This window comes from Hypanus sabinus, chromosome 16 (genome assembly GCF_030144855.1).
Source record: "Hypanus sabinus isolate sHypSab1 chromosome 16, sHypSab1.hap1, whole genome shotgun sequence".
NCBI classification, from domain to species: Eukaryota; Metazoa; Chordata; class Chondrichthyes; order Myliobatiformes; family Dasyatidae; genus Hypanus; species Hypanus sabinus.
Genome location: NC_082721.1, coordinates 87,754,519 through 87,781,423, shown reverse-complemented (window position 1 = coordinate 87,781,423; position 26,905 = coordinate 87,754,519). Strand labels below are relative to the sequence as shown.

At 42.8% G+C, this 26,905-nt stretch overlaps 1 protein-coding gene across 1 annotated transcript in view; it reads left to right on the top strand.

The window, feature by feature from the left end:
* Positions 1 to 26,905, top strand: part of olfm2a (olfactomedin 2a) — a 249,078-nt gene that overhangs the window by 175,179 nt on the left and 46,994 nt on the right. The window contains exon 3 of the mRNA XM_059992378.1: positions 14,405 to 14,560. Within this exon, the coding sequence (XP_059848361.1) occupies positions 14,405 to 14,560 (156 nt within the window). The remainder of the gene's footprint in view (positions 1 to 14,404; positions 14,561 to 26,905) is intronic.

The following is a 26,905-nucleotide window of genomic DNA, read 5'->3' as shown; positions in this document are numbered from 1 at the left end:
CAGATCCCGAATTCGTTGAAAGTGGCGTCACAGGTTGATGGAGTCATAAAGAAAGCTTTTGGCACATTGGTCTTCAATAATCAAGTTATTGAGTACAGGAGATGGGATGTGATGTTGAAGTTGTATAAGATATTGATGAGGCCTAAGTTAGAGTATTGTGTACAGTTCTGGTTACCTACCTATGGGAAAGATGTAAATAAGGTTCAAACAGTACAGAGAAAATGTACAAGGATGTATCTGGTACTTGAGTTATTGGGAAAGGTTGAAAAGATTCTGACTTTATTCCCTAGAACATGGAGGATTGAGGAGAGATTTGATAGAAGTTTACAAAATTGTGGTAGAGCAAGCTTTTCCCACTGAGATTGGGTGAGACTGCAAATAGAGGTGGTGGATTAAGGGTGAAATGTTTAAGGGGAACATGAGGGAGAGTGATGAGAGTATAGAAGTGATGGATGCAGGTTTGAGTTCAACATTTAACTGAAGTTTGGATAGGTACATGGATGGGAAGGTTGTGGATGGCTACAATCCAGGTGTAAGTTGATGAGACTAGGCAGATTAGTTGTCCAGCACAGACTAAATGGACCAAAGGGTCTGTTTCTGTGCTGTAGTGCTCTAATACTCTATGACTGTATACATAACTTTTCAGTAAGATTATGGCTGATCAACATCTCTTCCCATTCCCTCCCCATACCTCTGACTGCCTCCAGGAACATAAAAAATAGGAGCAGAGCAGAGCAGGAGCAAGCCTGCGCCACCATTCAGTAAGATCATGACTGATCTGACCATGGACTCAGCTCCACATACCTGCCTTTCCCCCATAATCCTTAATGCCCCTGCTATGCAGAAATCTATTTAACTGTGTCTTAAATATATTTAATGAGGAAGCCTCTACTGCTTCCCTGGGCAGAGAATTCCACACGTTTTCTATTCTCTGGGAATAAAAACAGTTTCTCTTCATCTCTGCTTTAAATCTATTCCTGTATATTCCCTAGTACTATTCTCATCTACCAGTGGATAACAACTTTCCTACCCCTATCTTATCTGTCCCTTCCATAATCTTACATGTTCTTCACTCATTCTCCTGAGTTACAGTGAGTGTAACGTTCTCCTTCGCGTGTACTGATAACGTCGAATTTAACGTCGAGATAAACCAGTTAATAAGAACCAGATCGCAGTAAGATTAACCATTTACTGTTCACTCTTCGCATTAACATATGGTGAAAACTGTTGATAAAACAATACAAGATTGATACAGTATTTGTTCCTTCCTTAATATCACATTTCAAGTGTAAATACTTGCAAAGGTGACTATAACTACATTACACTAAGGTGCAGTATACAGGGAGAGTTTACCTGCTCCATTGACTACTTTAAATACACTTCCATGCAAACTATCCGCGACTCTTTAACGAACGAAAGCATAAACATTATCTACCGTCGTTACTTCTAACAGGATCGGCATTAACATCTTAGTTCAGTATATCGATTATCTATTAACTTACAGCGTTGCTCTCACTGTGATTTCTCATGCCTGCAAAACAACTTCTGCTCCGGTGAGCCTCGTGGAAAGCCCCACCCTCGCGCTAATTTCAAACCCGTGTTTTCCCACAAGACGCGGCGAAACCGGATGTGATGTCATCGCATGCCGATATATTTTACATGCAATGAATATACTTTAAACACTCCTAATTCTAACTAGAAAATACTATCGAATGAATTACTAAGCGAAAATATTATAAACTAAATAACTGTCGTAAAGACAGCACACTCCCCGCTTGACCTTCGTAAGGTCACAATGAGCAGAGTACAAACTTAGTCTCTTAATCAGTCATTGGGTAGAAGTAGAATAACTTCTGTAACTGGCCTTTGGTAAATTTTCACATCGCCTTGGTCGGTAGTCTTCAAGTCGATCTTCCTGACATGTCCATCCCCGCTAGGGAATGTAGCAGTGATTCTGGCCGTTGGCCAGCTGTTGCGGGTGGCTTGCTTGTCCCTGAGCAGGACTAAGTCTCCAACTTGAAGATTCCTTCGGGGTTCTGTCCACTTTTGTCTCTGTTGCAACAAAGGTAGATATTTTTGTCTCCAGCGAGGCCAGAACTGATTTGCCAGAGCCTGGACTTGTCTCCATTGCTTTGTGTACAAATCCTTGTCTGAGAAGTCTCCTGGTGGAGGAGGTGCTCCTGCCTTCTGCGTAAGGAGCATTGATGGTGAAAGTATAAAGGGGTTTTCTGGGTCAGAAGACACAGGTAGGAATGATTGTGCGTTTATAATGGCTGTGACCTCTGCCATTAGGGTGCACAGTACCTCGTGGGCCAATCGGGTGCGTTGCTGCATCTCAGGTTTCCTTTTCTGGGGTTTCCGTAAGGACATGAACCGTTTGACTGCCTGCTCTTTGTTATCTGGTGAGCGCTGGCGTGGTTCTCTGAAAGGCAACGGGGCAACCCCATTATTTGCTTCATCTCTGAAGACCTTGGTGTCTTTGGGTTTTAAAGAAATGGTATCTTGAGCTGATTGTGCAAGTTTGTTTCCGTGCTCGGTTTGAACGAAAACTGACTGACCTAGCGTCTCGTCGGTTACTTTACGCTTGGTAATGTATTGTTGTGCTTCTTTAGGGTACACCTCAGTGAGGCAGATCTTGGAACAAGAACGGCTTGACTGAGTTTGACCGCAAACTTCTGTACAGTTCGAGCTGACAATTGTTGTCCTGGAGTGAACCTCTCCCTCCCCGCCGTCCTGTTGTGGGGGTGAAGGAGCGTTGTCGGTTCTTTCATTCTTGACTTCATCACGGAGCCGTGAGGGTAAATTTCCTTCCTCGTATGGATGTGATGCAATCGTGACTCTCTGAGGTTCCTCGTAGCTGGGGAAGTTATCGAATAGGTATGGAGAGGGGAGACGAGCCTGCCAGTCTGTTTGATAGTGTACATAGTCGCTTGTGCGTTCCAGTCTGGTCCTTTCTAAAGTAGATCTTGCTTCGGTCAGATCACGCGACCCTTCAGCTTCTTCTATGTACTTTGCTTCCGCCATGGCAGCTTCTTCTTCTCTTTCTAGCTGCAGCACTTGCAACTCTGTCGATATTTTTGCCATTTCCAACTGGATTTCGGCTTCTCGGGCGGCTGCTTCGGCTTCTCTGGCAGCCGCTTCGGCTTCTCTGGCAGCCTTTTCTTTCTGGATTTTGGCTTCTCGGGCGGCTGCTTCGGCTTCTCTGGCAGCCGTTTCGGCTTCTCTGGCAGCCTTTTCTTTCTGGATTTCGGCTTCTCGGGCGGCCGCTTCGGCTTCTCTGGCAGCCTTTTCTTTCTGGATTTCGGCTTCTCTGGTGGCCTGTTTCATTTTCAAAACTGCTTCTTGTCTGGCGTAATGCAGTCGCACCTTGGCGGCTTCTGCCTTGGCTCTTGCCTGGGTGGACTTACTTGATGTCGGTTTACCGCCCTTGTCGCTGGGCGGTGTCGACTTGATGCTGGATCGAGCTGACATTGCAGCACTTGAAACACCTGATAATGCCGCTTTTTCACTGTAACGTTCTCCTTCGCGTGTACTGATAACGTCGAATTTAACGTCGAGATAAACCAGTTAATAAGAACCAGATCGCAGTAAGATTAACCATTTACTGTTCACTCTTCGCATTAACATATGGTGAAAACTGTTGATAAAACAATACAAGATTGATACAGTATTTGTTCCTTCCTTAATATCACATTTCAAGTGTAAATACTTGCAAAGGTGACTATAACTACATTACACTAAGGTGCAGTATACAGGGAGAGTTTACCTGCTCCATTGACTACTTTAAATACACTTCCATGCAAACTATCTGCGACTCTTTAACTAACGAAAGCATAAACATTATCTACCGTCGTTACTTCTAACAGGATCGGCATTAACATCTTAGTTCAGTATATCGATTATCTATTAACTTACAGCGTTGCTCTCACTGTGATTTCTCATGCCTGCAAAACAACTTCTGCTCAGGTGAGCCTCGTGGAAAGCCCCACCCTCGCGCTAATTTCAAACCCGTGTTTTCCCACAAGACGCGGCGAAACCGGATGTGACGTCATCGCATGCCGATATATTTTACATGCAATGAATATACTTTAAACACTCCTAATTCTAACTAGAAAATACTATCGAATGAATTACTAAGCGAAAATATTATAAACTAAATAACTGTCGTAAAGACAGCACAGTGAGTATAGTGCTCACTGTAAGGTACCAGAAGCAAGTGAGGTTGGTCGACCGGGGAAGCAAAAGAGCACGTTGTTGCCAAATTAACTGAGAAATTCAAGTGCGGGGCCAGAAGTTCCTGTCATGGAGAAGCTAAGACCAACTGCGCTCACACAGTTTACTGGACATCTAACTGAAATGCTTCAAACAGCAATTCAATATATCGCAGCAAGCAGTCAGCCCATGATGACAGCCAAGAAGAGCTTGTTTATCTCAACTGCCATTTTTATTGCAACAAGAACAATAACATCGCTCGGTGAGAAGCAACTCAGTCGCATAGAGGGAGGGGAGGTGATTATTACACACCCCGGTTATATCCAGGGTGACACACAAGCACACAAGTCAGCAATTGCATAACCGGAGCTAAAATAAATGAACTTGATCATGCTGCTGTAGTTCGACTGAACATACACATCATGGATGCATTTTAAAACAAGAACGATCAGTAGCACTGGCTGCTAGGAAGGCTGGCGCGAACTGTCAGCAATGTCCCCAGAGTGCCAAACAACAGAAAGTCTGCAGACACTGGAAATCCGAGCAACACACACAAACTGCTGGAGGAACTCAGCAGGCCAGGCAGCGTCTACGGAAAAGAGTATAGTCAATGCTTTGGGCCAAGACCTGTCATCAGTCACCGATGAAGGGGCGTGCTGGGTGGGGGTACACCAGGACCAAAGCCCGGGTGGGTGAGAGCATCTCGGAGCTGGATGAAGGCCACAGTGCAGATGTCAGTCTAGGCAAAGGGCCTTCCCTTCTTGATGAACTGGTTCAGGGAATTAGTGATGGTGGCAATGTCCTTAATAAACCGGCGGTAGTACGATGCCAGCCCCAGGAAGCTGTGAAGCTCAGAGCCATCGCGGAGGTGGAGGTGGGCCACTCCCTGGCTGCTGCCGCCTTCTCAGGGTCCATTGCTTCCCCCTTTGCACTCACCTTGCCCCAGGGTCTTCATCTGGTGGCACAGCGGGCAGCATTTTGCAGTGAGTAGGAGTCCTTCTGGGTCACGGCACTGAGCCAGCAGTAATCTATGTAGTACTGCCATGACATGTCTTTCTTCCTGACCAGAACAACTGGGGCTGTCCACGGGCTGTCAGAGGGCCCATTGGTGCTGGTCACTAGACTGTTTGACCCGCTGCTCCACAGTCTGGCATTTGACAAGGACCAGACTATGTGCTACAGGTGGATAGGCCGGCTGTCCCCAGTGTTCATGTGGTGTTGGAGGAGCCCCGTGCACCTGCAGTTCCCATCCCTGGCTGCGACGACGTCAAGTTGCTGGACCAGGAGGTCTTTCGATCACTGCTGCTGGACCTGATCCAAACTCTCGCTCCTCCGCTGCCATAGGTCCCACACTGCCTAGATGGTCTCGCTGGTGGGCGTCGCGCCGATGACAGGAGCTGGGTGAGCAGCACTGGAGTGGCAGGTGACGGTGCACGTCACCACGTTACAGGTCTCGGCATTGTGTTGGGCCGCTGTGGGGTGTACTGCACTGCGGCGGGATGCTGTAAGTTCAGTGGTGGCTGTTGCTGTGCTTGCCTGGTCCAATTCCTGGTGCTGCCCTGCCAGAGAGCCGTGGCTTCAGTAGTGGCCCCTGCACACCCACACGGGCCCCCCAGTGGAACAGCAGGTCCATCCCAATGATGCAGGAGTTCCAGGCTCTCCCTCTTGTTCGGCATCCCATCTTCGGGAGCCCGGCCTGCGGTGTGGCTGAGGGATACCGCTCGGTCCCTTGACTTATTACCCAGACCTTATGGTACTCAATCCGACATCGTAGATCTTCAATATTGCCTTCAACTTCTGACCCCATTCCTGACACAAATGTGGCACGAATTTGGTCTATGATAAGAAGAGGTCGTTTACATCAACTGGCATTTTTATTTTTGACAACCATAATAACAGACAGAGCATACAGCTCGTTGACAAATTACTCAGTCCAATACGGATGGGGGAAGTGATTATTTCACACCCTAGTTCTATTTTTCTGCATGTAATTGATGAAGATACTTTGGGCATCTACAACAGCTTTCAAATTGATGAGACAGCCTTCATATTGAACATTCTGATGATAAAATTTGAGGAGTATTTTGTCCCAGGTAAAAACATTATGCCTGAGAGATTTTTTTTTCTCTGGTGACCAGAAAATGGGTGTTAGCTTTGACCAATACTTAGCTAAACTTCACAGACTGAGAAAATCCTGTGAGTTTGTAGATTTGAGAGACTCACTAGTCAGAGACAGAATAGTTTGCAAAATGCCAGATAGTGGGCTCAGAGAAAGATTGCTGCTTGAAAAAGATTTGATGCTGGAAAAGGCTGTGGATATGCGCAGGGCAGCAGAGACCACACAAGCACAAGCTAAGGAGCTGCACAGAGCCGACACAACAGTGGCACAGAGCACACGGCACTTCCCAACGCAACAGAGGGGCAGAGCACATGGCAGTTCCCAAAGCAACAGCAAAGCAAAGCGGAAGGCTCAAACAGCAAACACAGCAAATGTGGAGGCAGTCACATTCTAAGGAAAGCCCTGCAATAATTGTGGGAAAAGAATAATTTTGTGAAGTCCTGCAAAGCAGGGGCTACCAAGAGAAAGGAGCACATGGTTGCAGAGGAAATGGAGGAAGTCTTTGAGGATTCTCTACAGACTGCTGGTGGTGGTAAAACAGAATGGATTGTCCCAGTGACCGTGAATGAGACAGTAATTCCATTCAAGCTTGACACTGGGGCCCAGGTGAATCTGTTGTCCATGGATGATGACAAGACTTTCAAAGTAAAAAGCAAGATTTACTCAGTGAAGTTGTGAGACAGGTTGTACTGGAGAGAATGTTACAGTAAAAGGGGCTGTGTAGTGACTTTCAAGCATAAGGGACATCATCTAAAGGCACATCTGCTGATTGTAGAAAAGAGAGTACAGCCAATATTAGGTCTGAGTGCTTGTGAAGAAGTCAAGCTGGTGTAAGGAGCTTTCGTAGTGGCTTCACAGTTCAAAGATGACCATACTGCACCTCACGCAGATGTCTTTGAGGGGTTCGGATGCCTACCTGGTGTACACAAAATTCATGTAGATTAGACAGTGGCTCCTATTGTCCATACATGCAGGAAAGTTCCATTTGTACTTAGAGACAAATTCAAACAAGAACTAGACCATGTGGAACAGATAAACATCATACAGAAAACTGGTGAACCAACAGATAGGGGGAGCTGTTGTGCACATTTAGACAGAGAAGTGACATAAAGATTCTTACCCCTCATGTATATGAGGATGCAAGTAATGAAGTCAATTCAATTCAATTCAAATGGAGCATGTGGATATGTTTAGACCCCAAGAGATATCAATGAAGCCATCAAGAAAAAGCATTTTAAAACACTAGTAGAGCAGGAGATCATGTCCTGGTTTGCAGATACCAAGTGATTTAGCAAACTTGATGCATCATCTGGGTTTTGGCAGAAGAAGCTTGATGAGGCAAGGTCGAGAAAAGAGGACTATGTACTTCTAACACGCCACAGGGAAGATATCACTTTCTTCAGCTACCATCTGGGATTCTGTCCGTAGCAGAAGTCAATGATAAACCCATCCACGTGATCTTTGCAGGCATATGTGGTGTCAAAAACATGAGAACATGATGAATGACATCATCGTTTGGGTTCCACTAAGGATAAACATGAGGCACAACTGAGACAGACTTGATGTGACACAAATGTCAGGTAGAAATTAAATAATGAGAAATGTAAGCTTGGTGTTAAAACACTGACTTTCATAGGGGATGTTACATCAGAAGAGGGAGTGAAGCCTGACCCAGAAAGATGTCAGCCATTGAAAACATGGAGAGGCCCCAAAACAAGAAAGAGTTGAGATGCTTCCTGGGGATAGTGACTTACTTGGCTAAGTTCACCCCTCAGCTGTCTACCACTTAGGTCACTCCTTGAGCAGTGAAATGAGTGTATTTGGTCTCACAAGCAAGAAGAGTGTTTCCAGTGGCTGAAAGGAGAGTTAACTGAAGAATCCATGCTGAAGTTTTATGATCCAGAAAGGAGTACTAGGATCTCAGCTGATGTGTCCCGGTAAGGCCTTGGAGCAGCACTACTACAGCATTATAATGACACATGGCAAACTGTGGCCTATGCATCAAGGGCTTTAACAAGTGCAGAAGCCAACTATGAACAGGTAGAGAAAGAACATCTTGCTAGCACATGTGCAAGTGAAAATTTCCATCACCCTACCTATGGACAAACTTCTGATGTGGAGTCAGACCATAAACCAGCGGTCACAAATGCTTCCAAACCACTGAAAGACTGTCCCATAAGGATACAATTCATGATGATAAGGCTGCAGAAATATGACATGAAGATGATTTATGCACCAGGAAAATATGTTTAATGTTGATGTTGTCTCGAGCAGTCAACAAGAAAGAAAAGAGTGACCAAGGGATTAATGCTGATATACAGACCTATGCTGACATGATTGTCACCTCCATTCTAATGTTTCCTGAGAGAACAGTGAAGATTAGGATGGCAGCAGGGACAGATGAACTTATGAAATTGCTCAAAGAGACAATACGGAAAGAATGACTGCCAATGTGTAATCAGGATTACTGGGCATGCAGAGATGAACTGTCAATAGTGGATGACATGTCCTCAAAGGGTAGAGATTTGTGATTCCAGTGTCGCTACACATGGAGCACTCCAGAAGATACACAATTGGCATCTTGGTGAGGAAGAATGTAAACAAAGAGCTCATGATGTGACAAGCTGGCCAAGCATGAACTAAGATATCAGCCAGATCACTGCCTCATGTGAAATACGCCTCACCTACAGACCAAAGCCGCAAGCAGAACCACATACACCACACCACGTACCAAACAGGCCTTACTTCAAAGTTGGAGTAGATTTTTTATTGTAATGGAAAGAGTTATTTTATTGTTGTAATGTGCTGTAAGGATTCACTGCTAATGTAATGACTTCTTTGTAATGTTTCACTGCTAAGGCTGATGTAATGGCTTCCCTGTAATGTTCACTGCTGAGGTAACGGTTTCTCTGTAGCAGCAATGTTTGGGTTATGGCTGGAGATAACAAGACTGTGGTATGCATGTTACCCGATCAGAGATTGCTGCTCTGTCTTGTGAATCTGGAAGGAGGTTTCTCGCAGTCTTTTGTCAAGGAGAGCTGAAGAGGGAAGACACGTGTAGAGAGGGCTGCTAGACCACCAGACGGAGTGGATTGGGATCTGAGAGTCCGAAGGTCTCAACACTCGGAGGAGATCAATGGTGGAAGAATGGCTACTAAGTGAGCTCCAGTGTACACTTTTGACTTTTCCTTGAATTGGGCCCTTTTTTATTTTCATTACTAACCCTATATTAGATTAATATTCATAAAGCTCAATCATTTAATTGCATATGGTGTACTGCCTGATATTTTGTGTTGTGGGTTTGTAACTGGGCATCCACACAAATGTGATTTCTCAGTCTGGCAGGGACAAAGCTGTTTTCCTCTAGATGACCACGAGCTGGCCAAGCCTGAGGTTACATTGTAACAGACTACTTTTCAAATTACACAGAAGTTGCAACACTGCAATCAAATCCAGCAAAGTGGTCATCACCTTCCTGAAAGCTGTGTTTGTGAGGCATGGAGTGCCATGTGATGTGGAATCAGACAATGGTCCACAATTTTCAAGCTGTGAATTTGAGCCCTTTACCAATGATTGCACTAACCTCACAGTGCACAAAAACCCTGTTGACACCTAAAGGAGCACACAAGGTCAGATTGGCTAAAGTGAAAGGGAATGAAAAACAGAAACAGTATCATGACAAGACTGCAAAAAGCCTACCAGTCCTGAAGCCTGGAGATCAAGTGCGAATCTGAGATCACGATTCTGGCATATGGTCCATGCAAGGATATGTGCAAGAGGAAGCAGCTCCACATTCTTATCAGACTAGAGAGAATGAGTATTGCCTCTGAGAAGGAACCATGTGGATTTACAATCACCACCTTCAACCCATAACTGTGGCATGTCACCTCTCAATATATTGAAGGGGCCAGCAGATGTAAAAAATCAATGTTGTGATCAGAGTTCTCAGAAATACACAAAAGTTAACACAGCAAGTGGAAGTAATACACCTATGGAAAAAAATGGCAGACCAAAAAGGATTATCAAATCACCCAGAGATTGACTGAAAGCTGTTGAGTGAATAAGGGACTGTATTTGCTCATTGGGTTGAACAGCTGATCTTCATCTTGATCTGAAAGATGGGAAGCTTCACTCTTTCCCATGGCAGTCTGGAATACAGGAGAGCCTCTAAAGTGGGTCAACAGGCTGCAGTCCTGCAAAACATTCATTTTTAAGAACCCCATGACTGTCCTCTAATTCTTATGGTGGACAACAAATTATCTCTCAGTGCCCCTGATGACTGTACTACAAAAGTCTCTTTTGCAACCATCACCTTACATATAAAGTACAACTACATAAATATTTGAAAGTGGTAAGTCCTGATATCTAGTCCCAAAACCACATCCCAATGACAAACCTATTTCCTTACTCAATGCCAATAATGATGAAACATTCTATTCTCTCAATGGTTTGATTTTAAAAAATCACCTCTTGGAAACATGATTCAATCCATTAGATCTTGTTCAATTTTCTTAATTATTTTGTATATATGTAGCTGCAGTTCCTGGGTATTACTCCCCTGACACAATGCTCAGATTACTAATGCCATTTCCACAGGAGAGAGCATTAGATGCTAACTAGCCTGAAGACGTTAGAAATGATCAAAGATGATTATTGCCCATGGATCAATGAAACTGTACTCAAGATATCACTATCTATATATTTACCTGGGGTAAGTTTGGGTGTCATAGGGTGTAGGTGGGTTGACATGCATTCAGTAGCTACTTTATTAGGTACTTCCTGTACCTAATAAAGTGGCCACTGAGTGTACATTTGGAGTCTTCTTGTGCTGTAGTTCAAGTTCAAGTTCTGTTTATTGTCATTCAACGATACATATGTATACCACCACAAGAAGCAGCGTTCGTCTAAACCAAGGTGCACAACACAGCACATATAACTCACACACTTAGCCCATCGAACAATATTACAACTAGTAAATGACCAAATAAGGTGCATTTATGGCACAAGTTAAAAAGTAAACATTATAACGCTACTGGCAATTCACGTGTGATGAGACGTGGGTGATGGCAGGGAATTCAGTAGTCTTACAACATGGGGTCATAAGCTGTTTCCATCCTAACAGTCCTTCTTCTAATGCTTTGGTATCTCCTGCCTTGATGGTGGGGGTCAAGGAGATTGTTGGACAGATGGCAGGGTTCATGAGCAATACTAAGGGCCCTGTACATGGAGTGCTCCTGATAGGTATCTTGAATATTATCTCATTCGTAACTCATCCATTTCAAGGATTGACTTTTTGTACATTCTGAGTTGCTCCTCTGCACAACACTGTTGTAATGTGTTGTCATTTGAGTTACTGTCACTGTCCTGTCAGCTTGAATTAGACTGGCCATTTTTCTCTGACCTCTCATTTTCACCCACAGAACTGTCACTCAGAATTGCTTTATTTCTCACACCATTCTCTGTAAATTCTAGAGATTGTTGTGCATAAAAATCCCCAGAGATCAGTAGTTTCGGAGATACTCAAACCACACCATCTGGCACCGACAATTATTCCATGGTCGATGTCATTTAAATCGCATTTCTTCCCCATTCTGATGTTTGGTCTGAACCACTTGAACATGTCTGCATGCTTTTATACATTGATTTGCTGCCACACGATTGGCTGGTTAGATATTTGCATTAACGAGAAGATGTACAACTGAAGCTAATGAAGTGGTAACTGAGTGTATTATCTGTGCTAGTAAAAGAAAAATATATTTGATGTGGTAAAGTGGCCATATGTGAAAATGTAATGTAGAGGAATATCTGTAAATCAGGCATCTTTCAGGTCTGCCAAATTGGTCAGGACATTAAGGATCTTCCATCAGAACTAAATATGTTTAGTAATAAAAGAAGGTTCATTTAAGTATGGTGATGGATGAGCGGTGACTTGATAGAAATATACAAGATGCTAAGAAGCATAGATTGACTGGACAGCCAGAGACTTTTCCACAGAGCATAAATGGCTAATACAAGGTGGGGGGGTCTTAATTTTAAGGTGTTTGGAGGAAAGTATAGGGGGGAGGGTGTCAGATGTTTTTTACACACAGAGTGGTAGGTTCATAAAATACCCTGCCAGAGTGGTGGTAGAGGTGGATTCATTAGGGGCATTTAAGAAACTCTTAGACACATGGATGGTAGAAAAATAGATGACTATAGAGGTTAGATTGATCTTAGAGTAGGTGAAAAGATCGATACAACATCATGTGCCGAACGGGCTCTTCGAAAGGGTTGCAGAGAGAGTGAGAGAAAATCTTTCTATGTTCATTTCTAGGATATAGGTTGTGCTGGGCAACACTTACTGCCCACTGCTTATTGTAAATGTACTTCTTGAACAATTTCAGTCCACGTAGGTTGGAAGTATTCCTATGGTGTTGCTGAGCAGGGTATTCCAAGATTTAGGCCCAGCAATATCAAAGAATTGACAATAAATTTCCCAAGCCAGGATTATATCTGACAGTAGCTGCTGCCATTCCCCTTCCTCTCCTGCAGCTGAACCATTGTTCAAACTTACTCCCAAAGGCAGTGAATGAACATTCCATCACCCTCGGGATGGTAGGAATACCTAGGGATGGGGTGTTGAATAAGGCTCTTGTGAAGCAGAAATTACAAGAGAGAAGATCAATAACTAGGCTCAAAGTTCAAAGTAAATTTGTTATCAAACTACACATAGGTCACAATATACAAACTTGAGATGGGTTTTCTTGCAAGCATATTTAGTAAGTCCAAGCAACACAATAAAATCAACAAAAGAGCACACTCAACAGGATGGAAAACAACCAATGTGCAAAAGACCTCAAACTGTGCAAATACAAAAGAAAGTAATAATAATAACAAATAAGTACACAATAAATATCAAGAACATTAGATGAAAAGTCCTTGAAAGTGAATCTATAGGTTGTGGGACCAGTTCAGTGATTGACGTGAAGTTCAGTGAAGTTGCCACTTTGATTCAAGAGCCTGAAGATGAGGGAGATTAAGTGAGGGTGCAAGGCCCATGGTCATACTGAATGCACCAGAATCAGAATCAGGTTTAATGTCACCAGCATACGTAATGAAGTTTGTGAACCTTGTGGCAGCAGTACATGATAAATAAACAAAAAAAACTGAACTATGGTAAGTACATATATGTATAGTAAATAGTTAAGGTAAGTGGTGCAAAAAAAACCCAGAAATTAAAAAAAAAGTAGTGAGGCAGTGTTCAAGAGTTCAATGTCCATTTAGAAATTTGATGGCAGAGGGAAAGAAGCTGTTCCTGAATCGTTGAGTGTGGGCCTTCTTCCTGATGGTAACAGCTTACTTCAATCCTGTGCAAAAGCCCCCCCCCCCATACCAGATGATGATGCAGCCAGTCAGAACGCTCTCCATGCTACATCTGTAGAAGTTTTCAAATTTTTTAGGTTCCTCAAATTCTAAATGAAATATAGCTACTGTCCTGCCTTCTTTATAGCTGTATCAATTTGTTGCGTCTAGGTTAGATCCTCAGCAATATTGACACTCAGGAACTTGAAGGTGCTCACTCTCTTCACCTCTGATCCTTCTGTGAGAATTGGTGCATGTTCCCTCATGTTACTCTTTCTGAAGTCCAGAAACAGCTCTGCGGACTTACGGACGCTGAGTGCAAGGTTATTGCCATGGCACCACTCATCTAGCTGGTATATCTCGCTCCTGTATGCCCTATTGTCACCATCTGAGATTCTTCCCACAATGGTTGTCCCATCAGCATGGTATTTGAGCTATGCCTAGCCACTCAGTCATGGGTGTAGCGAGAGTAGAGGAGTGGCTAAGCACACATCCCTGAGATGCACCAGCGAAGGAACAAAACACAATTTTTATCTCCAGTTTTTAAACTCAGTTTTGAAGTAGGTAAGAAATAACAGACCTCATCATAACATGAAGTGCAGGTCCTTAAGGTAATAATGACCTTCATTTCGGCAGCACAGAGATGGAGGAAAGGGGAATTGGTATGACAGGTGATCAGAAGCCGAGGACGACACTGGCATATGGTTGTAACTCCAGTTCATTCTTTTTCAGGTTCAAAACATCTCCCAATCCATTGAGGTCCTGGACCTACGAACCTACCGGGATCTCCAGTACGTGCGGAACACAGAGTCACTGATGAAAGTTCTCAACGCCAGATTAAAAGTAGCAACTGAGAGCCAATCGAATCTGTTGAACAAAAATTTCCAGGTATGCTGATGACTGGGGAAAGCACCTCCAGTTTCCTCTGCTGCTTTCCCTCCAAATGTCTCTCTAATCTTCTGGAGGGTCTATTCTCTTGCCTGGCGGTAGTTTTTTATTTGACATCTTGAACACTTAACTGTAGAAGCTGTTGGCCAGATGTGTTAGAATCTCATTGAAAGAAATGTTGGTGGTGGAGGTTGAGGTTGTTGGGTGGTTACCATATCCACATTGAGGGTGAGCTAAATCTAGACTTATCTAAAGTTGACTGAAGCAGCTCAAATAGAGCATCTATGCTTAGCTAAACCAGTGGTAAGGCTGGTGGGATGGGTTCTGGCTCCTACAGTCTTAATTAAACGGAGGTAAAATTTGTTCTCTGCCACTGGTACTAAATTCAAAGTTTCATTGATTCAACGAACACTTTTTCATCAAAGTATGTATGCAGTTTACAGCCCTGAGATTCATCTGCTCCACAGACAGCTAGGAAACAGAGAAAACCATGAAACACATTTAAAGAATAAACTCCATAAACATACCACATGAACAGCAACAAAAAAGAGCAAAAAAACATATTTGCACAAAGTGAAAAGGAGCCAGGCATATTCAGTTCAGCTCAGTTTTCATTATTTGCAGGTGATTCAACATCTCCCAAAATAGCAACAAGAAAAAAGAGCAATCTGAGATGAGAAGATGTCATAACAGGAACTATAGAGGCCAATCCACCAACCGTCCAATCTGGAAGCGGCTACACACTGTCTGTAAAATTCAGTGAAATCTGAATATGGTGCTCACAATGTTTTTAGATTGTCAGAGCCCTAGGGGTGACAGGAGTTCAGTGATAGCTGTGGCAGAGACACAGACACAATATAAATATTTCACTGTATTTTACAATAATAAACGCTAGGCCAATAGGGCTGCTAACTGAAATCTCTCAAGCTAAAACAAATGCTGTCACTGCAGTTCAGAAGTGGTACTCTAGAACTAAATTATTACTACTCCTTTACCAGTGTCTATCTAAATCACTTATCTTCTTTCCTGGAATATGGATGAAGGTAAGCAGGGAACATTTTCATCACTGTGCACCATTCAAGACTTGGCAAGACTGAAACACCAGGAAGAGAGTTAAATGCCATTACACGGAAACCCTAATTCTGGGGCCACTGAACAGGACTGCATAAAGCTGCAGCAAGCTGCAGACTCAACCAGCCCCGTCATGGAATTAGCCTGCCCAGCACTGAGGGCATCTTCAAATGGCTTCTTCACCCTTGCCAGCGGGTTTCTGAATGGATACTAAAACCAATAAATTACAACCTCTTTGCTCACTTTTTGCACTATTTATTTAATTAGATATATATGTAATTAATTATGCACTGTATTGCAATATACTATCTCCACAAAACAACATATTTCACAACATTTGCTAGTGATAATAAACCTGATTCTGTTTCGAATTGGCTGGAATGTGTGGATCCTCACTTGTGTGATTTCCATCTTCTTTCAGCTGTCTGCCTGCGAAAGAGCCCAGATTCCGCGGCAGTGTCCATGGTTGTTACAGGGATCCCCTCCCTAGGCACAGCTGCTGAGACACCAGAGACCTGTGCCTACTGGAAGTCCTGGATGATAGATTTGTCCAGGATGTATCAAGCTGGAACCCAAGAGCATTCCTCTAGGCCATACCTCTCCCAATCATTGAGCTACTGGACAGTTCCCAACACCTGGTGAAGTGCCACCTAGAATAGTCCAGGGATCCATCCACCAAGCAGGGAGGAAAGGGAGAGAGAGGACTAGAGCCAGGGGACGAAATCACTGACATGAGCTAGGAAACATGGAACACCAGGTGAGTCTTCATGGATGATAGTAAGCCCAGTCTATAGGAGGCTCTGTTGATAGAGTCTTCCCCACTATGACTGATTCCACGTGGCATGGGGCCACCTTGCGACTCTCTACACTCAATGGAAGATCTCTAGGTGCCAGCCAACCCTTATCCCCTAGCTTTAGAGGCCTCACCTGTCAGCGGAGCCGATCAGATATCTCACCATGTTGTTTCTGAGTGTACAGCGGAGAAGACCTCGCCTGTCTTCACATGCACTTATATCTTTGGACAAACTCTCCAGCAGTCGTAATTCCCATGTTAATCTCTTGGGCAGCTTATGTTGGCACTGGAAGCGTGACATTACGCAGGCTACCCTCGGCATATAGTCAAACATCAGTGTTTGTTTTCAGTGCAAAGGACACATTTCACTGTATGTTTCGATACAAAGCAACAGTAAACCTAATCTTTACAGTCTTCTCTTTATAATGCTGAAGTTTGGCTTGCTCAGCTTTGATGGGCTGAATGGCTGCCTCTGCGCTGTGAGCAGAGTGATTTATGTTTGTACTCAAACAAACACTGAGTAGAAGCCAAAGCTGTCCAGCGAGTTTGGGAGGAGGTGAGTTACCACAAGATTGTTCCTGAAGCTGTACCAGTTCAAATCTGGCACCATAAATAAGAACGCACCCAGTCACTGGGAGCAGGAAATATTGGGAGTGATTTCCAAGGTCAGGCAAGTCGGCTGTGGCATTTATTCCCAGAATCATTGATATCAAAAGAATTGTAAAAAGGGGAAACAGACATCAGTAGTTCTGCAAATTGCTCATCTAATTGGTTATTTTAAGAACTGCAGCCCATTCTGTGCTACAGTCACAGCTTCTTCACAGTGGCCTGCACAACCTCAGAAAAACAGGCACAGTGAAGTTTATTAAATTTGCCCTCATTTCTGGAGCTTTAATGCCACAGATATTACTATTGCTCAATCTTTTGATGAGAGATATTTTGTTCCCTACATTACTCCTGCAGCATGCCATCCACTTCAATCACATCAGCAGCAGAGTGATGCCCAAAGTTCAGCTCCAGAGAAAATTTCAGTCCCATCAAATAGAACAACAACACTCTCCGCTCTCCCACAGAAGAACCAATTGCTTTGAATATTGAAGGTTCAGAAACATCATGGTTAATAGGGTCAGTCTCACTCCACATTGAGTGGTTTAGTTCACCACTCAACTATGTCTTCTTTAGCTGTCCCTGTTTCCACTGCTTGTTTGTCTAAACCTTATCCTCTCGTTCACGAATGACTCAGGCCAGATGGAGTTGGGAGGTTTGGAAAAATATGTGAGGAAAGGTGGAGTGAGGTGGAGAGGGCACAGAGGAGATTTCCCAAAGTGATGCCCGGATTAGAGAGCCAGTCTGATTAGAGCTGGTTAAGTGTACTGGGTTTTTTTCTTTGGAGTGAAGGAGGATGAGAGGTGACTTGATAGAGGTGTACAGGATGATACGAGGCATTGATAGAGTGGACAGCCAGAGATATTTTTTCTCAGAGCAGAAATTGCGAATACAAGAGGGCATAATTTAAATGTAATTGGAGGAAAATATCGGGGGGGATGTCAAAGGTAAGTTTTAACACAGAGAATGGTAGGTTTATGGGATGAAGTAGTAGAGGCAAATGCAATAGAGACTTAAGAAAAACTTAGATGGGCATGTGGATGAAAGAAAAATAGAGGCCAATGTGGCAGCAAAGTATTACATTGATCTTAGAGTAAGATAAAAATTTGGGCTGAAGGGCCTGTGTTGTGCTGTAATGTTCTATATCTTCTAGGAGCTCATGACAAACAGTTCATCTTAATTTCAACTCTAGCCACATCATATATCACAAAGATTTGACGTTTCATTCATAGAGTTACTCTACTCCTCTCTCGGCAAAGTAACAGCTCAGCTCATCTATTTTTCCTTGAGGTCACAGGAGCAGACAGAACAGCCATGGTGAGCTGATGACCACTCAGCTTTCAATAAAGGTTGTGCTGAGAGCACCATGACAACACCCTGTTAGGACCAAAAGGCAACCTTCCTGGGGGTGGCATGGCCCCTAGGCCCTCCATGGTCTCTGATAATAAACCCAGGATCACAGTGCATCCCCTCAAGAATCATGGCTCTGTAATGGTGAAAGAGACAGCGGTCTCCAGGAGTCAAAGGATGCTGGTAATGTAGATGGGCTAAAGGCCTGTTTCTCTGTGGTTGACTTTGTGACTCTACCCTCCAAAGTGGCTTGACCAGCCACTTTATTTGCCCAAGAGTTTGGCAGCATTCTGGTTCCCTTTGTGTATTTCTTTCATTTAATTTACAGATACAGCATGGTATGAGGCCCATCAACAAGCCTGCACTACACCATGTGACCCATTAACCTACTAAGCCGTATGTCTTTGGAATGTGGTAGAAAATGGGAGCACCCGGAGGATGCCCACATAGGGAGAAGATGGACTTGTCTCCAAAAGCCTTGATGCAGAAACCCAGGCTCAGATCCTACTGAGAAACATCAAATTTAAACTCAAGTAGTTAAGTAACTTTGAAATTAAAATTAAGCAATTAAATAATTCAGTAAAGGTGACAATAAAATTGTTAGACTACTGTAAAAACCCCATCTGGCTCATTAAACTCTGCTCTCCTTCCACAGACGGACAGAAGTGACTCCAACCCCAGCAACATACAATTAACTGTTAGCTTCCTGCTGTGATGGATTGAAACTCGCATGTAGCCAGCCACCTCCACATCATTTTAATGCATAAATTAATTTTTAAAAAGCCACTCTTTCTGGACGTGAGGGATTAATACTGAACTTAACAGTAACACCCACACAACGGAAATTAGAAGACACTCTGTCTTTTCAAGTAATTCTATTTCTAAGTATTAGGTCAACATCTAAAAACATATACAGAGAAATAGGGTAAATCATTGCCCCTTACTTAGCAAATGATGTTAAACATTCTTATTTTAATTTGAAAGATATTTTTTATTTAACTTGGTTTGTCCATTCAAATCTAATCCTGGGCATCAGTCTTTCCCCTAGGTCCATTCTACCTTTGAGCAACGGTTATGTCTGACTTCAAACATGTTGCACATGTGGAATACATGGATGTCTCTTTTGCCCATCATACCCTACAAAGAGCTCTCTCTCCAGCTTTTCCTTGACAAGTAATGTCATGCCTTTGATCTAAAGTGCTGGGGAGGCTTCTCATTGCATTCTGTCGTCTCTTCTGGATGGCTGGACGTGGATCCAGAGATGGGAGGACAGTCCTTATGGACACCTTAAAATGAAGAGACTCAAAATGGAGGTGTTGGATGTTGTAAGAAGCCAATGTGGGTCAGAGACCTTTGGGTGAATGCCATGTTCTTAGTGCTGTGATCAACAATGCCCCAAGATCTCCATTGATGGATTGTTACTGGAGCAGTCACCATCAATGCACCAACAATGTATTGGTATTGCTGCAAAATACGGACCATATAGAGGCGGGCTGGTGGGAAGGTGGACCATATTTTACAGAGAAACACTGCATGTCTCTGGGTAGTTGCTGGGATGTGAACTGATACAGAAGGCAGTGGAGGTTGCTACTAAATTTATTCAGGAAGGAGGTAGATACATTTCCTTGGATGGCAGAGTTGCACGGCTGGTGGAGCCTCTGCTGTGTAACTCCAGAGACCTGGGTTCATTCTGACCTCCAGTGCTGTCTGTGCATTGGTGCATTCTCTCTGCAACCACGTGGGTTCCTTCCAGGTGCACCAGTCGCCTCCCGCATTTTGAAGGCGTGGGTATGGTAGGTTGACTGTTGTAGCTGCAAGTTATCCCTCTTGCAGGTGGGTGGTACAATTTGGAGAGACTTCATAGGAATGTGGGGAGAACAAATTAATAGGGAAATAATGGAGAACAAGATTACTCTGTGAGCTGGCTTGTATTTGATCGGCCAAACTGACTCCCATGTCATATGGAAATATGAAATAATTCTAAAGTGTTATTGGGAGTAAGATGGGAATAAGGTATTGAAGAGGATGATCGGCCATGTATGATGCAACAGGCCTGACAAACAGAATGGCTTTCCCTTGCCTGAATATTTCAATGTTAAGATCGATAATTGTCAGTATTATTCCTGATGGATATGGTTCACTACCAGTGGCTAATGTTAAGCTCACATATCTACCAAAGCTTGCATACAAAGCTAACAAGGGTCAGACTTGGGTAATATCACGCAAGTTGACACTGAGCTGCAGTCTCCATCAAGACTGCAGCTCAAATATAGTGAGTTTTTTTTGGGGGTTTAGGGACAGAGAGGGGCACTAAGAGCCAAGTTAGCTTGAGGGTCAGGGTTGTGGGGAACTACAGGACAGACCAAGGTCTAGGTCACCTCTCCAGGTTCAAAGATGATGTGGACATTGTCAGAAGTCAGATAGGCAGACCAGCAAGGAATTTCAGAGTCCCGTCATCAGTGAGTCCGATCAAATTTCTCTCTTCTCAGCTTAAGTCTATTCCCTCTAGTTCTTGATTCCCCAACCCTGGGAATGGGCTTCACACATTAACCCTGTCTATGCTCTTCATAATGTTAGACATTTCTATGAGATCATCCCTTATTATCCGACAAGCCAATGAAAAAATAATTACAGTATTAAGAGGCAAAGATAGAGTGGAAGGCCAATACCTTTCACAGGGTGGCATTGGACAAAGCCAGAGGATGTCTTTTTAAAATGAATGGAGGGAAGCTTAGGGGAAATATCAGAGGAGGGTCCTTCACACTAAGCGTGCTGGGTGCATGGAACACACTGGCAGAAATGCTGGTAGAGTCTCAGACAATAAAGAGACTCTTAGATAGGCAGATGGACGAATGAAAAATGGAGAGTTATGGAGTGTGTAGAAAGGAAGGATAGGTTAGATTGATTATGGAGTAGGATTCTATAGGTAGGTCAGAAGGGCCCATACAGTGGTAAACTTTTCCATGTTCTGTGTTCTATGTTTTACATTTCATATTTTAAGGCAGTCCCAACCTGTTCATAATCCATCCATAACTCATTCTTTCAAATTCCAGCAACATCCTTATAAATTTCCCTTGCATTTTTCCAGCTGAACGACATCCATCCTTCAGCAGAGTGACTAGCACTGAACACAATATCCCAAATTCATCTTCAGCAAAGTTTCATACAACTACAATTTGTATACTTACTGTCCTATACCAAAAACCCTCTTCACCGCCCTGCCTACTTGCAACACTTTCTTTGGTTGATTCTGGAGATGAGGGCGTTAGCCTATGGTGAGAGGCTGAGTCGTCTGGGGCCATACTCACTGTAATTTAGATGACTGAGAGGCGATCTTATAGGAATATATAAAGTAATAAGATAGAGGTAGGAAAATTATTCACACTAGTAGGTGAAACTAGACCTAGGGGACATGGCCTCAAGATTTGGAAGAATGTGTTTTAGGACAGAGATGAGGAGAAGTTGCTTTTCCCAGAGAACAGTGAACCTGTAGAATTCTCTGCCCAAGGAAGCAGTAGAGGCAACTGCATTAAAGATATTTGAAATAAAATTAATTGGATTTTGCATAGTTGTAGAATTAAGGGTTATGGGGAAAATGCAGGCAGGTGGAGCAGAGCCAATGGCCAAATCAGCTATAGCTCAATGGGCCAGACAGCCAACACCTGCTCCTATTTCTTATGTTCTGTCCTAAAGGCAAGAATTGCAGAAGCAAGAATCATTTGGTAAGCAGCAGAGCACTTGAAAAATCAGGCTCAATCTTTCAAACTGTCCATTCAACTTTATATCTTGATCTCCAGACTGATAGCCAAGAATTCCACTTACAACCAGTGAACAGATGAAAGGGCCAACATAGATATTTGTGAGTTATAACCTGTCACCAGTTAGGAGGTGACCTGATCAAAGTCTATAAGATTATGAGAGGCATAGATAGAGTAGACAGTAAAAAGCTTTTTGCTTCGTGTGCTGTGTTATGAAAAGCAAGAGGACAGAGCTTTAAAGTGAGGAGAAAAAATACTCAAGCTGTTTTACGGGGTAAGGTTTTTGCAAAGAGCATGCTTGATATTTTGAGTGGGCTCCATAGAAATCAAGGTCCAATTTGGAGAAAAAAAAACTGAGCAAAATCAGACTCACAGAAGTGGCTGGTTCTGATACTGGCAGAAAGGACGATTACCAAAAGCTTGCTGTTGAACTGGACCTTCTTGTAACCTTGCAGGAAGATATAGATGGAAATGTCAGAGAGGGAGATGAATGTAGAATTAAAGTGGCAGGTAAACTCAAACACCTATGGATTGAATGCAAATTAACAACTAATTTCTATAAAACCATGTGAACATTAACCTTAGTTCCTTATCTGTCTTCAGATAATGACTTTGAAATTCACTGATGCATGTTTTCCCCCCAACTTTCACATCTTCAGCACTTGTTAATATGTCCATGTTACTTTATTGTCACTGGGTGCAAATTTGGAATATCCTACCGAACAGCACTGGGGGAACGAACACTTCAAGAATAGCCCGCACCACTGTCTTATTGGAAAACCTGCCTACTTTTGCCATCATCAAGGACTTCTGCAACACAAACCATGGTCTCTTCTCATTGGTGCGTGAGCCTCAGGAAACATACCACCAGGTTCAGGAACTGTTGTTGCCCCTCAACCATCAGGCTCTTGAATCAATTGAGATAACTTCGCTTGATTTATCACTGAACTGTCCCTACAACCTATGAACTTATTTCCAAGGACTCTTCATCCAATGTTCTCAACATTTATTGATAATTTATTTGTTATTGTTATTTTTTTCATTTGTATTTGCACAGTTTGTTGCTTTTTGCACATTGGTTGCGTGTCCATCCTGTTGGGTGCAGTGTTTCATTTACCTATTACATTGCTTAAATTTACTGAGTATGCCCACAAGAAAATAAATCTCAGGGTTTTATATGATTACATATATGTACATTGATGATAAATTTACTTTGAACTTTGAGCAACAAAGACTGAGAGGGTAGGAGTAAAGATCTCAACACAACTGAAAAATAATGATACACCAATGATAATTTACTCACAATATTCAGAAGAAACAAGAACTGCAGCAGTTTCCTCCAATTTCCCTCCATGAATGAAGGATAGTTGCAAATAAATTATTTGACCAATATCTGCCTCAGAGTGGACAGCAGATTTGATTGACAGAAGAATAATCCAATCATCTCCATCCTGTCTGAGAAGACTGATCGCTGCACACAGGCCTGTATTTTAGTGATGCAGGCAGTGTGAAACATTGTCTTTGATACAGAGAGCATTAGAGAGAGAGAGAGAAAGAGAGAGAGAGAGAGAAGGTAAGAGGAAGGTCGTAGTTTCACAAATGCTTGTAACAAGAAACATGGCAGAAAGGGATGTTTTGTTGATGTTCATTAATTATCCATTGTCTTTTACAGTGTCTGCACAGTGAAAACAAAGTATAGATTAACAGAAGGGATCAGTTCAAGAAGCTGAAAGCATATTCTCCATCACATCCATTCCAACTAATGAAATCAGCTTGCTGCAATAAAATTTAACATCCCTGTAAAATCCATGTATAATACTGATTGTCACTTGGAAGTCTCAGGAATATATATTTATATTTTAGGACAAAGAATTTGCATATCACAGGGAAAACTAATGTCAAGAAGATTGATGTTGCTTTAACAGATTCATAAATTTGGTGCCAACCAAGCAAGGCTTTTTAATTCATGTGTGGATAAAGTATCAGACTAAATTACATTGTACAAATTACAATCGGTGGCCACTTTGTAAGGTGCACCTAATCTTTGCTCATGAATGCAACTTGTTACGAACCCCGTAACTGGGTGACTTACCAGCAAAGATAGAGACGTCTGTTGGAGTCTGATGATACTATTTTTAACAGTATTTATTAGTAAAAATACACAAAAATAATATCAATGCAAATATACAGATAATATACATCATCAATACTAAACCTAAAAGTGCGGGTATAATAATAATCAATAAGAAATAAGCTCTATCGTTGTCTAGGGGATAATGAATTGTCTGATGAAAATATAAAGTTCGTTTTAGTTCATACAGGCTCCAGTGTTTGTTTGTCACTGTGTTGCAATTGTTGGAGGGAGAGGGAGAGAGATAGGAATAGAATAGGAACAGTTACTGCTACGGGTTTTGCCAACCTTCCTTCATGATTTCAATCCGTCGGTGACTCATTGGTGTGGCCGTTCAAGTGCAACCTTTCCTTTAGCTAAACCGTTCTTCCATGATGAGCCCGCCACCCAGGCAAGGGAGGACGCACACGAGCTCTCACCGGCGTTCGCTATAAAACGCTGTCCCTGGATTTCTAGCGTTTCTCCTGGTGCATCTGAGGGTTGTTTCCCCAGACCCTCTTTTTATCCTCACTCACGGGGTCTCAGATGTCAACAGGTTGGGATGATGCAATCCCTCAACCAGACCACTCTGGTTGTCCCCTGAGGGGTTTCAATGAATAGTACAGTACTCAATACACAATTTGGTCTCCAAGAGACAATGGCAGTAATCAGTGGTTCCGTTCTGCTTATGTCAGGAGGCATTCCACCTAGTTTTGTATCCTGTGTGTCTCTCTCTCATTTCCTTTGATAACAGCATCGCAATAGTAGCGATTTGTGATTCTCCAAAGGGGGGGCATTGGCGATTCTGTACCCTTCCTCCCATCAGAGTTGCTCCACATTCGTAACACCCCCATCCTTCTAAGAATTTTCGCCAAAGGGGAAAATTAACTAATACAGAGTCTTACAGAATTTCAGAATCTAACACAATACAAAAAGGTTTTTTTTTCACTGCAGAGTAATTCAGTTGTACATTCAATTCAGCATCTAGATAATCAGTCAGTGAGCACATAATCACTTCCTTTAATATGCTGTATCTTAATATCAAATTCTTGCAGCATCAGACTCCAACTTAATAACCACTTTTTTTTTTCTTTTCTTCAGCAAAACAAAACTAGAGAGTTGTGATCTTAGCTTATGTATATATTACAAAAGTTTACGCAAGTACTAATCTTTATTTTACTTTCAAACTTAACAGTCAATCTTCCATGGTGTTGTCTTTATTATTTACATGCTTTGTCGAAATCCCTTAAAACCGGATCCTGTTATTAAAAGTGGAATCCCATCAACCCTCGACCCTTTTCCAGTTAACTCCCACGTGGTTAGCTTGCGTACCAGTGTGGAATAGGCTTTTGCATGCTCCTTTCATAGGAGTTATTTTATCAACAATGTTTTCCAAACTTAGCCCATTGTCTGAACGTCCACACAATTCTTTATTTTTAAGTAAGTCATTAGTTTTATCTTCAGGACCCTTCATTCTATTAGTTTTCAGTTTAATATCTGCAAGTGATCCCTCTTTGTCCAAACAACATTTCAAATTCTGCCTCTTCACAGCACACCTTTGAATAACATTAGCGCGTGGGGCACCTTTACATTCCAAATCAAACTGTAATTGATTCACAGTCATCTGGTTAACAAGCCATTGTTCTTTCAGCCTAGTTACTGCTTCTGACACCAATCCAGACTTTAAATTTTCTTCATTCAATTTAGGAACTACACTTTTCCCTTCTCCTTGAATAATAATATCCACATCACCACCTTTTATCTCCTCACTAACTTTTAACATACCTTCGAACACAAACAACTGGGAATTCTCACTTCCCACTAGTACCAAGGTTAACCCTTTCTTCACTGAACCAAGTCCATCTGACCCACAAGGACTGCATTCCTTTTTAACTGAATCAAATACCTCAGACTTTTCCTGAGTTTCATTACTAGGTTCAGTACCATGTGCATCCACATCTTGAACACACTCAAACGGGACTTCTGCCTCTTCCAGGCTTTCAATACCCATCCCTTTTTCAAATTCTAAGTTCCCCTGATCTTCCCAGTTACTCTCTGGGCAACTCCCTTCTGGAGTAAACTCAATCCTGCGGGTAAAAACAACCTCATCTGCTAACCCAGCAGACTTCTTCAACGTAACGGCATCCTTTTCATCTAGGACTGCCCTTATTTCATTATCAGGAACACATTTAGAATTTTCAACTTCTTCAAATAGTTCTGTCAGGCCAGACAAATCATCCATGTCCAACCCTGGACCTTCTAACAGCCTTATCTGTTTCTCATTTTTACTCCGTGCCTCTATAAATTTCCTCCTGTCTAAGGGTAGGTCTACCTCCTCTCCTCTACTCTCTTTCACCTCCCTATTCTCTGTTTTACCACCCTCTAACCCCTCTTGGTACAGGGTCGGTAAAAACGTCTCAGCCAAATCGATACTGGCCTGATTTAAACTAGTCTCTTTCTCAGCTGTCTTTCTCGACATGCTGCGAGTGATCGTGCATGCGGGATAGATCTTGGAATCTGGGGTCGGGTTCTCAACACTTACAGGCTGGCTCGTCAGCTCCATGGCTGACCAAACTCCACCACCAGCTAAACCGTTACCCAGAAGAATGTCTACGTCAGTTCTCGGGAATTCTGATCGCACCCCTATTTCAACTGGT